This window comes from Bos mutus, chromosome 6 (assembly GCF_027580195.1).
Source record: "Bos mutus isolate GX-2022 chromosome 6, NWIPB_WYAK_1.1, whole genome shotgun sequence".
Lineage (NCBI taxonomy): Eukaryota > Metazoa > Chordata > Mammalia > Artiodactyla > Bovidae > Bos > Bos mutus.
Window position 1 is genome coordinate 17,588,724 of NC_091622.1, and position 14,544 is coordinate 17,603,267.

The 14,544-nt window shown below is 40.4% G+C and overlaps 1 protein-coding gene across 2 annotated transcripts in view; it reads left to right on the forward strand.

The window, feature by feature from the left end:
- Positions 1–13,245, forward strand: part of PAPSS1 (3'-phosphoadenosine 5'-phosphosulfate synthase 1) — a 121,521-nt gene extending 108,276 nt beyond the window's left edge. For both annotated transcript variants that reach the window (XM_070372042.1, XM_070372043.1), the window contains exon 12: positions 12,525–13,245. In XM_070372042.1, the coding sequence (XP_070228143.1) occupies positions 12,525–12,663 (139 nt within the window). In that variant the 3' untranslated portion in view covers positions 12,664–13,245. The remainder of the gene's footprint in view (positions 1–12,524) is intronic.
- Positions 13,246–14,544: the final 1,299 nt, after the last annotated feature.

Consider the following 14,544-nt stretch of genomic DNA (forward strand, 5'->3'; position numbering starts at 1 on the left):
AGTACTCTTGCCTGGAAAATCCCATGGACGGAGGAGCCTGGTAGGCTGCAGTCCATGGGGTCTCGAAGAGTCAGACACGACTGAGCGACTTCACTTTCACTTTTCACTTTCATGCATTGGAGAAGGAAATGGCAGCCCACTCCAGTGTTCTTGCCTGGAGAATCCCAGGGACGGGGGAGCCTGTTGGGCTGCCGTCTATGGGGTCGCACAGAGTCGAACACGACTGAAGCGACTTAGCAGCAGTAGCAGAGTATTTTTAATACCTAATACAATATAAATGCTATGTAAATACAATATAAATGCTACGTAAATTATATATATTGTTGCCTGCCCATGATCAATTCAAGTTTTATTTTTTGACTTTTTGTGTTTTTTCAGTGTCAGTTGTTATTTATCTTCTTTCATTTTTTATTTTGTTTATTTGGATCCTTTCTCCTTTCCTCTTGATGAGCTTGGCCAGAGGTTTATTGATTTTGTTTACCCTTTCAGAAAACCCAGTCTTGATTTTACAGGTTTACATTTTGGGACTTTCTAGAATTATCTTCTTGCCCCCTGAATGTTTTCAGTCAGAGGTTGTTTGTATCCTTGGATGTAGAAACCATGGGTTTGGAGGGCCAGCTCTCTTTTTAAATTTTTGTTTTCTCAGTTCATGGGTGCTGATTGAAACTTATGTCTTACAACTTCTCATCTGAGAGAACTCATCCTTTTTTCCATGATACTGTACTGTTGACTCTGCGTTCAGGAATAATGCTGATCCTAACTGTGTGTCCTCATTTAATGTGGCCTGTTTTGTAATGGTTCAGACAAGAAGGAAAAGAAATTAAAAAAAAAATTATTTTGTTTCTGAAAGGGACATAAATTCTGATGTCATTTAATAAAATAAGTTACCTGCAAAATTAAATACTATTGATAACAGTGGAACTCGAGGGATTTGTTGGCTTCTTGTTTAATGACAAATAATTCTGGAGAAAATGCACAATCTTAGATGAAAGCAGACTTTTCTGAGCAGTGGACTCTAGAAGAACACAGGAAAACCCCATGAGGCAGTGAACAGAAAAGGCTTATTGTGTAACTGGTTTGGGGAATTGTGAAAGCACTCCTGACTGTGCTTAACGGCCCTGGTGTGGAATTCAAGGCAAGACCCACTCTAGACCATTATTTTCTTTTTATGTATTTTAATTGGAGGATAATTACAACATGTTGATTTTTTTTTTTTTTTTTTGCCATACATCAACATGAATCGGCCACAGGTATACATGTGTCTCCCTCATCCTTAACCTCCCCTCCCACATCCTTCCCCACCCTACCCCTCTGGGTTGTTCCAGAGCATGAGCTTTGGGTGCTCTGCTAGACTGTTATTTTCTGAAGATCTGAGTTGTGGCCCAGGTTATAGTATACTGCAGAACCTCACCGTGAGAAGAATTTACAATAAACCAGAAATGTACCATTTTTACCCTTGTACAAAATGAGGGTTTGCCAATACCTGGAAATCGTTCTAAATCATGGCGTGTTTTGTTTTGGCTTAAAAACAATTAAAATAAATAAATTTATATTAAAAATAGCTGTATGTGTCTCTGTGTGTATTTAAATACGTATATGTATGCATATGTATATATACTTATATACATACATACACACATACTACAGTTTCACTGTCTGAAAAAAAGTGCAGCTATAAAAGCAATGTGATGAGTTTCAAAGGGTCTTCTACCAAAGAGATGCCTTAGAAGGTTAAGGAAAATTTTTTTAAAGAAAAAGCAATTAGAGTAAACTTTGAACTACGTTACTGTATAGGTAATTGAAGTGAAAATATAAATTAAATATTAAGGAAAACCAAAAAGCTTCAAATATATCCTTTTGTGGTTCAAAACATGTAGGGTCACCATCAGAGATTTTAATTTTCTTAGTCTGGAGACGATTACCTACTGGCAATTCTTTTGAAAGCTCCTCCTGCCACTGAGAATCCCCACTGAGGGTAGGCTTGGTTTCCTACAGATAGATAGAATGAATAGTGCCAGGGGTGGAATGCTGGGCAGGGCAACCCTTCACTTCTCACCCAGCATGCAATTTATTTGTGTGGTTTATGTACAAATGTTATGAGTGAAACCTTGTTCTGAAAGTAACAGTTAGTCACTTACAGAATAAGAGGTGAGAAGTAGAATTGTTCTGCAGGTGGCTGGTTACTTAAAACTTAGATGAGTTTGCATTTTGATGAGTTAAGGAAGCAAAGCTAGAGCTGAGCTTTTACACTTCTTGTGCGGATGTGTTTTGTTACTGTGGTTTCCTTGCATGATCAGTTGATTTAATCACACGCAGGCCCATAGAGTCCATCTGTATGTAGTTGAATGATGTGCTGGGAAGCCCTTGATAACTTTAATGTTTTGTTAAGTCTGTGTAATATTGCTTTAAGTCTCTCTTTTAATCATTCAAAAGCTAAATAATTACATCAGTTCTCATAAGAATTTCCAGTGATGAATTCTATATTAGTTGCATGACTGGCTCATTTTCTTGGAATTTTTTTTGAGTTGCTAAATCTAATAAATTGTAACTTGGGAAGCTTTAAAACTGCCTTAGTTTTCTAATTTTTTATATTCCTGTTCAAGCGTAATTAAGTTGATGGGAATATGTTGGAAAGTGATTAAAATTTTGTGGAAAGGCGATAGTCTTTGATGTAGTGAGAAAACACAGTTATTAATTATGCACATATGAGGTTATCTTATGTTTGATTAATGGATGTTATTCAATGCCAACTTTTATGTAATTAATGATTTTATAGCTTTGATTTGACAAAATACCAGTGTAAAACAAGGCTTAGGGATAAAAAAACAAACTTCATGAAGATTGCAAGATATTATTGATAAGAATTATGATAAAAATCATCTGTTTATACTTAGGAAGTTAAGTAGGTTCATATTAGCTGTAATAATGACTCAAGGAAATTTAGTTTTAGGACTACAAGATTAAAGGCCATTCTTTCAGCTTTAGAGATAATTCAGCTATTTGTAATTTTTTTCTCCTTTAGCAATAATTCTTCTTTGTATTTGGATGGGTTAATGCAAAATTTTGGTTCATATTTTTGAAATAGCAGCTCACCAAAAGGAGAGTGCACGTCCGAGTGCCTGGTGGAAATGGGTCAGTGAGAGAACAGGTAGACATAAATGTTTGCTTTTGGTTATTTCCATGTTATCAGTAGAGTATTTCCTTCATATTTTTAATTCTGAAGTTTACCTTGAATCTGGAGAAGGCGATGGCACCCCACTCCAGTACTCTTGCCTGGAAAATCCCATGGACGGAGGAGCCTGGTAGGCTGCAGTCCATGGGGTCGTGAAGAGTCAGACACGACTGAGCGACTTCCCTTTCACTGTTCACTTTCATGCATTGGAGAAGGAAATGGCAACCCACTCCAGTGTTCTTGCCTGGAGAATCCCAGGGACGGGGGAGCCTGGTGGGCTGCCGTCTATGGGGTCGCACAGAGTCAGACACGACTCAAGTGACTTAGCAAAAATACCTTAAATCATGTACTACTACTAACGTCTTCTTTTTTTAAAGCACTGTACTTATAGACATCCTCAAGGCTTTTCTCATATATTCTTCACTCTTTTATATACTTTTCACAGAAGCGCTCACCTGCTCTAGTGGTTTCTGTGTGGTGACACTTAAAGCTATTCCTCAATGTTTCCAGGTTGCTAATTATGTTAACTTTCTATTGCTCTGTAACAAGTTAACACAAATTTAGTGGCTTAAAACATTACCCATTCATAACCTCACAGTTCCTTAGTCAGAAGCCTGGGGTGGCAGTTACAGTAGTAAAAGACCACAGATCACCAAACATAATAATAATGAAAATGTGTGTGTGTGTGTGTTAGTCGCTCAGTCGTGTCCGACTCTTTGCTACCCCATGGACTGTAGCCCCCCAAGTTCCTATGTCCATGGGATTCTCCAGGCAAGAATACTGGAGTGGGTTGCCGTTTCCGTCTCCGATTTTAAGAAATAGGTAATCCAAAAAGGAAGAACCAATTGCAAAATACAGGACTTTAAGAAAAATAATAAACATTAAATATTTCCTAGAATTTTGAGATGGAATAGACCTTAGATGTCCTTTAGACAAGCCAGATGCCCCTTTTTGGAAAAATTCAGTTCTATATGGTTATAGGACTGAGGGTCCCCATCTTCTTACTGGTTAATAGGGGGGCCATTCTCTACAGCTCAAAGCCGCATTGTGGTTTTTCCTTGTGGGCCCCTTTATCTCAGTGTTAGAACCTCCCTCAGGTCAAATCCCTGAGGGTTCAAATCTCTGACTACTGCTGTCATCTGAGAACATTCTTTGCTTTTAGAGGGCTTGAATGATTAGGCCTCTAATTCATTAGTTAGGCCCACTCACATAATTTCACTATTTTAGGTCAATTGATTAGTAACTTTCATTGCTTCTGCAGAATTCCTTTTGCCATATAAGGACATATCATGGTAGTGACACCTTCATGGGGTGAAGGTCATGAAGGCCATCTTAGAATCCTATCTACACACTAATGGGTGTTTCTGCTTAGATTTCATGATGTTATTTAAAATGTCCAGAAGCCACTTTCCCTTTCCCTTCATGTATCTCCAAATCCTAAGTTTCCTTAGTTACCTGTTCTTCTTCTTATGTAGAAAGTTTGAAGTCCTTTATTCTTTCACCTCACTCTTCACACCCAAGTCTTGTCATGTTGACCCCTGAAATATTTCTTGTGTGACTTCTTTTTTCTTTCTTGCTGTGCAGTCTTTGCCACACATAAATATTTCTGTTAAAGTACTGGGGAACTGTCTGCCATTAATTCATAAAATGTTTTTACTGATTTTGATGTTTCTTTTGAAAACTTGTGGAAGTCTGACAGTAATTGCATGAATTTGCCAATGAGTCTTGTCCTGTGCTTGTAGATTTTTCACATACTTTATGGCAAAAGTTTTATTTTTTTATTGCATAGATAATAATTATTAGACAGTAATAAATATTATTTTTATTGCATAGGGAGTTATTGCATAACCAGTAACAGATAAGGTCTCATTTAAAATCTTACTATACCTTTGAATCATAATTAATGATAGTACTATGTATACTTTTGAAAGTCAAATTATATATTTTATATATGCTGTATCTTGTTTTAAAGTCAACATTTACATTGAAATTAGGATAAAATTTTCCAACTTTGCTGTTCTTTTATTCATTTATTAACTACATATTGATCTTTACTACATACATGCCCTTGCTAAGTGTGGGCACTGTGGTTGGAAACAAGCTTGATTTGTTGGCTTAACAGATATAGGACTTACATTCTGGAGAAGACAGACAATAAACCACTAATGACACAGTTAACTAACGGTCCCATGTGCTTTGCAGAAGACTTGTGGCAAGCTCAGCTAACACTTATCTGACCAAGTCTGGGTTATCAAGGATGGGTTCCTGGAGTAGGTGACATTTGGGCTGAGTTCCAAAAGATGAATAGGCATCTTGATAAAGAAGGAGGTAATAGACTGTGCCAAAGCCTTTGACTGTGTGGATCACAATAAACTGTGGAAATTTCTGAAAGAGATGGGAATACCAGACCACCTGACCTGCCTCTTGAGAAACCTGTATGCATGTCAGGAAGCAACAGTTAGAACTGGACATGGAACAACAGACTGGTTCCAAATAGGAAAAGGAGTACGTCAAGGCTGTATATTGTCACCCTGCTTGTTTAACTTATATGCAGAGTACATCATGAGAAATGCTGGGCTGGAAGAAGCATAAGCTGGAATCAAGATTGCTGGGAGAAATATCAATAACCTCAGATATGCAGATGACACCACCCTTATGGCAGAAAGTGAAGAAGAACTAAAAAGCCTCTTGATGAAAGTGAAAGAGGAGAGTGAAAAAGTTGGCTTAAAGCTCAACAGTCGGAAAACTAAGATCATGGCATCTGGTCCCATCACTTCATGGGAAATAGATGGGGAAACAGTGGCTGACTTTGTTTTTCTGGGCCCCAAAATCACTGCAGATGGTCATTGCAGCCATGAAATTAAAAGATGCTTACTCCTTGGAAGGAAAGTTATGACCAACCTAGATAGCATATTCAAAAGCAGAGACATTACTTTGTCAACAAACGTCCATCCAGTCAAGGCTATGGTTTTTCCAGAAGTCATGTATGGATGTGAGAGTTGGACTATAAAGAAAGCTGAGTGCCGAAGAGTTGATGCTTTTGAACTGTGGTGTTGGAGAAGACTCTTGAGAGTCCCTTGGACTGCAAGGATATCCAACCAGTTCATCCTAAAGGAGATCAGTCCTGGGTGTTCATTGGAAGGACTGATGCTAAAGCTGAAACTCCAATACTTTGGCCACCTGATGCAAAGTGCTGACTCATTCGAAAATACCCTGATGCTGGGAACGATTGAGGGCAGGAGGAGAAGGGGACAACAGAGGATGAGATGGTTGGATGGCATCACCTACTCAATGGACATGAGTTTGGGTAAACTCCAGGAGTTGGTGATGGACAGGGAGGCCTGGCAGGCTGCAGTCCATGGGCTCACAAAGAGTTGGACAGGACTGAGCGACTGAACTGAACTGAACTGAATAGCATTCTGGACAAAGAGATAAGCACTTGCAAAGGTGCTGAGGTGAGAAGACCCAGAGGGCTTGGGAAGAAGGCCAGGGTGGATAGGAAAATGGAGTGAAAGGGACAGGATGAGATAGGGACTAGATAAAGCAGTTCTTTGAATGGTACAAACTGGAATAGATTTTTAAAAGATAGTGTTGTTACAGTGAACATTAGCTACTGGGAATTCAAGTTTTGGGTAATTAGGTAAATTGGATTATACTGACTGATTCTACTAAGAAATTAGCTAAAAATTCTGGTTAAAAGAAAATGTTTTCAGAAAAGTATTATGGCACTGATAAGATGATAAGAACTGTAAGGGTAAACTATTAAGTGAAAGTTAGAACTTCTGTTAACTTGAGTGTTGAAGTTGCTTTTGCCCTGGTGAACCTAGGGAACTTGAGTGTTGATTGCCATGGTCCTGACCAGGGCCGGGAGTCAAGCAGGAGACAGTCCCCTTACGCTGGTGCTCCCTCCCACCTTAGGTGTTCAGAGAGAACCTTAAGTGAACCCCACCCATTCCTCTACCCTGAAAGACTGAGCAGAGCCCTGAGCTTTAGGCTCAAAAGCTCAGACCTGCTCACATGGGCCAAAAGCAGATTACCTTGTTGTTGTTGCTGTTGTTTAGGCACTAAGTCACGTCTGACTCTTGTAACAGGGACTGTGGCCCGCCAGGCTCCTCTGTCCCTGGGATTTCCTAGGCAAGAGCACCAGAGTGGGTTGCCATTTCCTCCTCCAGGGGGTCAGGTATCAAAGCCCCGTCTCCTACATTGGCAGGTGGATTCTTTACCACTGAGCCATGAGGAAAGCCCTCATGTTACCTGGATTATATCAGAAAAAATCAACAACCCCTAAACCCTCAAGCCGTGAAATCAGTTTTTGGTGGTTCTTAACTGGGCATGCCTCTTAAATATTCAGCAGAAGCAAATATATACTCTCACTGGATTATTACTCCCTTGTCCTCAACCTCAACTTATTCCCACAAATAATTATACAGGCTTAATAGACAGTTTGAATAAAAAATGATGAAATATACAAGGAAACAGCACCAACAAAAGAAAAAAAAAGGAAAGTACCTTCAGCACAAGCAGGTTCGCAAAGACTTCATATACCAGAATTATCAGACGTGGATTACGGAATAACTGCACTTGCAGTGTTTATTAAACACAGACACGTTTGAAACTACTCCTTGGCACTAAAAGCATAGAAATGACCTAGCAGTATGGAAGAGGGAACGGTGGGAGGGAACTCAGTGTGGAGGCGTGCCCTGGTGCAGGCAGCAGTTAATGAGATGATGGTTTAGGCAGCTTGCAACGTGGAGACTGGAAGAAAGACAAGTAGGCATTCCCTGGAAACTTCTTATTTGACTGAATATCTGATAGGAGTTGTGCTCTAGCTTTTATTTAAAGAGTTTTGAGGGGAGGAAAACATGATGAATTAAGGATTTGGGTAAATTAGTTTGAGATAATTAAAATTTTCACATATTTTGATTGATCTTTGGTTTGGAAATAAAACATTATTAAATTTGTCACATATGATGTCAACCAATGCTTTTTGGTTCCTGAAAAGAAAGCCATAATAAACAGCTAATTATCTGGTTTTGAATAAATGATTTGTATTTGAAGAGAAGTCTTAGTATTTTGATGTACACTGTTTATATATTAGTTTCTTTCAAGTTAGGTGAAAGTTAATTAGCCCCCAAATAGCTAATTAGATTCATTTATAAGTTACTACCATCATCTTCAATTCTGTCAGAGAAGCTTCTCTTTGCATCCCTGATTGCTTAGCATCTAATTAGCATTTTTTTAAAAAGCCAATTTAATATGAACTTTTGAAAGATAAATGCAAAGGGCCCCCCTCTGACCCCAGCTTCTTGTCTATCTGAACAGCTTGTGCTGGTGGCTCTGGTGGTCACATGTGTGAGAGACAGCAGATGGTTGTGAAGATTTAAAATCTTCAGCACGTGGCCACGAGTTGCACTTTGGAGTCGGTCAGGATGCTGGCCACGTGCAGCTAGTGCGTCGTGCGTGGGACAGGATGCTGCGCCCCAGGCTCCCACGTAATCTGATGGCTGGTGTGCCTTCTCCATCCTGGAGTCCTAAAACCCCGTCCCCTTCGTTTTTTGTTTTGTGTTTTATTGTTTTTTGGGGAGAGAGAGTGTGTGTGTGTATGTTTTAGAGGAGGCGTTCTGTCAGCTGTGGATTGTAAGCATCTGTGACCAAGTGGTTTTGAAAAGGAAAAAAAAAACAACAGACCTGCGTTTCTTTTTTCAGGTGTCATGGATATCCGTTACCGAGTGTAATCAGATGGGCTAACTGGAATTGCTTTGCAGTGAAAGCCTGTGCTGTACTTAGTTCCTCCGTTGTGTCTGACTCTGCCACCCCAGGGACTGCAGCCTGCCAGGCTCCTCTGTCCGTAGGGGGTTCTTCAGATAGGAATACTGGAGTGGATTGCCTCGGCCTCCTCCAGGGGATCTTCCCAACCCAGGGATCGAACCCAGGCCTCCTGCATTGCGGGAAGATTCTTTACCAGTTGAGCTATGAGGGGAGCCCAGTGAAAGCCTTAGGTCCTTTGGTTAGTAGCCTGACCTGCTTCTGGCAGATTCCCGATTACTCACAGGTAGGGTTCAGAGCTAGTTTTTAGGTCATTCCCGGAAGAGCTCAGTTTTTACTTTATTTTTTTCTGTAGAAAGCTATCCATTCAAAGCTGTGATTGTGAAAACTGTGATTAGATTACAGATAGTGACTCGTGTCAAGTCATTGCACCTGATTTCTGATTTAAAAAAAATAAAATCCTTGTGTGATGGATTGAAGTACAAGTATGCTGCTGCTGCTGCTAAGTCGCTTCAGTCCTGTCCGACTCTGTGCAACCCCGTAGACGGCCTCCCACCCGGCTCCCCCGTCCCTGGGATTCTCCAGGCAAGAACACTGGAGTGGGTTGCCATTTCCTTCTCCAATGCATGAAAGTGAAAAGTGAAAGGGAAGTCTCTCAGTCGTGTCCGACTCCTAGTGACCCCATGAACTGCAGCCTACGAGGCTCCTCCGTCCATGGGATTTTCCAGGCAAGAGTACTGGAATGGGTTGCTGTTGCCATCTCGGGTACAAGTATGAAGCAGAGGGAAATAAATGTGTTTTCCGTTGCCAGGGTGGAGTGGAAGGAACCACCAGCTTGTGGAAGCAGGAACTCCCATTTCATGTGATGAAGAAGTGCTTGTGGCATGCGGGGCAGATGGAGTGTGTAATAGGGTCGGAAAAGAGGTACCCAGGGACTGTGGTTTTAAAGTGTAATTTCAGAAGGAATGCAAGCCGACTTCTGGTTTCAGACTCTTTGGCATTCTGAGGAAAGAAAGGACTTTAATTGGTCTGGCTTTTTTCCTTTAATCACAAAGTCAGGACAGAATAATTCTGCAAGCTGCTCCCTCATTTTCTTTCTCATTGCCCATCAGGAACAGGCACTTTCTACACAGACATGGGGTTTCCTTTTTTGAAATCAAAGTTTTAAATTGACATGGCCAGAAAGATCTAGGGTCATAATTTTCCTTAATGAGGCTTATGGAAGGAATTGTTAAGTGAATCTTCTAAGGAACAGAAACGTTCAAGCAGCTTTTGTCAAATGATTGTTAGCCAAACTAATCAGTTGTACATTGGGTTGGAATGAGTGTTTTTGGACACAGATGGAGAGATCTGGGCCCCTGCTGGCCCTTGACTTCCTCTCCAGGTGCTGCTTTGCTAATCTCTGCCTGGAGGGGTAACCTCTCTGGCTTGGATTTAAAGTCACTTAACTGCATTGATGGATCTTATTATCAGTTCCTACCACACAGGTTCTGGGTTCCTCTTAGGAGATGATCTTATATCTTTATTGAGAAGGTTGAGACCATCTTGAATTAACCACCTCATCTCTTGCTAACTACAGATCATCACTATTTCTTTTCTTCATTCTTCACTCTCCTTGTCAGAGCTTCTGTCTCTGTGTTCTTCATCCCAGACCTTCTTCTCCAGCTTTCATTTCTGTGCTGTTTCTCTCTCCTGGCTTTCATTCTCCTCCCTTTTCTCATTCTTGGCACTTATTTTCTTCTGCCTATATACATGGTAAGACCTCCCCTTTCCTTTAAAAACAAAAATCTTTTCTCCACTCTGTATCTCTGCCGCTTTACCACTTCATCTCTTTCCTTCATCATCTATTTTTGTTGTTGTTCAGTTGCTTAGTTGTGTCCGACTCTTTGCGATCCCATGGGTTGCAGCACACCAGGCTTCCCTGTCTTTCACTATCTTCTGGAGTTTGCTCAAACTCATGTCCATTGAGTCGGTGATGCCACTGAAACTGTTGATTAAAGACAATTTAAATTTTGATTCATTTATCCAATGGATTTTCCTCTGTCGTGGTCATCTTCCTTAGCCCCTCTGTGGTCTTAACAAAAAAATCGTCACTTACATTTTTTACTGTTCTTAAGTATACTCTAATGACTGAGAAGGCAATGGCAACCCACTCCAGTATCCTTGCCTGGAAATTCCCATGGATGGCGGAGCCTGGTAGGCTGCAGTCCGTGGGGTCGCGAAGAGTCAGACATGACTGAGCTACTTCACTTTTACTTTTCACTTTCATGCATTGCAGAAGGAAATGGCAGCCCACTCCAGCATTCTTGCCTGGAGAATCCCAGGGACGGGGGAGCCTGGTGGGCTGCCGTCTACGGGGTCGCACAGAGTTGGACACGACTGAAGCGACTTAGCAGCAGTGACCGTGTAACTGTACTCAGAGATGTACATAGTTTACTTAAACCTTCAACTGTCATCATTTACAACATTTAAAACAACTTTAAATAACTACCTTTATGCATAATGTTTGCAGGCCTCTCCAGGTATTTCCTTTACACAGATCCCTAGAAACCGAATGGTTAGTTAAAACGTACCTGGCATACCTGTAGAAGCGAGGACCACTTGGCAGTTTATGATTTCACTTGAGTCCCAAGTTAACTCCACAAATAGCAAAGTGGGGAAGGAACAAACGTACAGTCACTGATGAGGAGTAAACAGGGCTTGTGACCTGGTGAGTTGAATGACCTAGAACTCTCTCTGGGTTCTTGTCTGCTGCCTAGTCGGTCCCCTTGTTTGAGGGAAAAGGTTAAAATTACCAGTAGACACTGTGTGTCTTAGCCATAGTGCGCTGTACTTAATGGTCAAAGGGCTTTTATGTGTTTTGAAGGTATGAAGGTGAAAAGAGCTAACACTGCCTTTGTGTAATACCCTATCAATGGAATAGTATTAATCATTGCTACTTACTTGTTTATTATTTTTCAAGTTCCAATTTTTCTCTTACGGTTCCAAAATGCATTTCACCTTTCAGATTCAGACTGTCTAAAATTTTTTCAATAGGTGCTAGTTAAATTAGATGTTTTTCTAAAAAAAAAAAAGTTCCTATTTCTAAATTTTTAGTTGGCAAGGACTGGGGAGGAGGGAAGGAAATATGTATGGTTGTAAAAGGGCTTTCCTTGTAGCTCAGTCGGTAAAGAATCTGCCTGCAATGCAAGAGACCCAAATTCAATTCCTGGGTCGGAAAGATCCCCTGGAGAAGGAAATGGTAAGCCACTCCAGTATTCTTGCCTGGAAATTCCCATGGACAGTGGAACCTGGCAGAGTACAGTCCATGGGGTCACAAGCGTCGGACATGACTTGGCAACTAAACCAACAATAAAAGGGCAGTCCAAGCGATCATCGTTTTATTTTGTGATTTTTGATACTGTGATGTTTTTTGCCCTGTGACAAACCTGAAATCAGGTTGATGTTTAAAAGTATTACGTTTCATCTAGATCTTTTTCGTTAAGCTTCTCTACCATGAACAGAAGGAACAGACTTTTTTAAAAATTTCACTATTTACAAAGTTTTTAAAAATGTGAAATAATTTTCTTTTTTCTCTCCCTTTCAGCCATGAAGACTTTGAATTTATTTCAGGAACACGAATGCGAAAACTTGCCCGCGAAGGCCAGAAACCTCCTGAAGGTTTCATGGCTCCCAAGGCCTGGGATGTGCTGATGGAGTACTACAAATCCTTGGAGAAGGCTTAAGCTGTTCACCCAGTCAGTTCACCTTTGACACCACACTGAGTAGCAAGAGGTTACTGTTGGCATTTCTCTGTGGTGGTATCTGTCCAGACATGCATCCCCAAAACAGACCCTTTTCCTGAAGTATTAACAGCATCAGTTTGGTCTGCCTTATGAGTTCTGTTCTGAACTAGTGTAATACACTCCTGGTTTTAATGTATCTTTTCCAACTTATTATAGTTATATTCCTACAGTACAGTTTTAAAACCTTGTCTTTTTGTATTTATGCTTCTGTCTTGTCATTTTTTCAAGCTCTTATATCAGTTGTAAGCAATAGTATACACATTGAATCTCACTTTTCATCTCTTGAAGAAAGAAAAAAAGGTCCACTAAACAATAAACTTGGCTAGATCTTGTTTTGCGAATTTTATAAGACATCTGTAGCGATTAGATTTCTTTTTTTCCCTACAGTGAAAATATAAACTGCTTTCTTCCTTCCCCTCAGCTATTGATCTCTTAACTGTTATAATCTAAAGTGTATTAATACCTATGTAAACTCTGAATGAACTTTCTTGATTCAATAAAATTAAACTTTTTGGCTTCTTATTTATGTGATTTTTAAAAAATATTGTTATGTTTACACATACTTATCCTTCATGTGAAAAAGTTTCTGATGGAGAAAGGAATCTAATAATTAGTTCCAAGTACTGTTTCATAGTGAGTTTTTAAGTGGGAAAATAATGATGCATTCTTAATCCATCCAAAACCTCAACTTTTTTCCCCAAATATCTCTCTGATATTCTTAAATACCTCAGATGCTGGTACTAGTAGTAGGGACATGATGGAGAGATGTTAGGGTTTGCCAGTCAGTTCATCTGGAGTGGGGGACAACATGTCAAGTTTGCTTTTGTAGAATATCCTGAATACTCGAGTCATGGTTTCATGGTGGCAGCAATGGAGTCAAGATTCCGGGGGCAGTGAGTACACAGTGGTGACGGCATCTGTGGTATTCGGCTCTCGTCTCAAGTATTCCAGTGGAATGACCTTGGCTGAGTCCTCTGCCTCTAACTTCTTGTTCCTGACCATTTTCTGAGCCTTATTCTCTTGCCTTTTCCATCGGTTCTGTAAGATACCCAACAGTTTTCCTGTATATTCCTTTGCTGCTTAAATTATCTGAAGTTTCTGTTTACCAAGAGCCCTGGTCATAACAGGTGGCATGTGAAAAAAAAATGTGCATTTCACATTAAAATCTTGATACTGCTAAATTGAAGTTGATTGTTACTGTTAATGTTTTTTTAAAGGTTTCTTATTTTGTTTTGCTTCCCACTGTGCTGGGTCTTCATTGCTGTGCATGGGCTTTCTCTAGTTGCGGTGAGCGGGGGCGCCTTTTAGTGCAGAGCTCAGGCTTCTCATCGTGGTGGCCCCTCTTGTGGAGCGTGGGCTCTGGAGTGTATGAGCTTCAGTAGTTACGGTGCGTGGGCTCAGTGGTCGAGGCTGGCGCTTCTCTTGGCACTCGGGCTTCGTTGCTCTGCAGCATGTGGGATCAAACCCCTGTCCCCTGCATTGGCAGGAGGATACCTAACCACTGGACTGCCAGGGAAGCCCTACTGTTAACATATTTTAAAAGTGTAAATACAGAGGAAAGAATTTTGGTTCTTGGCACTCAGAAAACATACCCTTTTAAAATTAGAAAAATATACTCATAAAATCAAGATGAGAACACGAAGAACAGAAATCAGTGGCATTAAGGTAAAAAGTGGTTGAAAACGTAGCTTTGTGTTCTATCATATAATTGTTGTTCCTGAGTTAGTTGTGTCCTATCATATAATTGCCGTTCCTGAATTAGTCCCATTGTGGTATTTGACCTCATCCCACCAGAGGGGCACATGATGAAAACGTGATTCT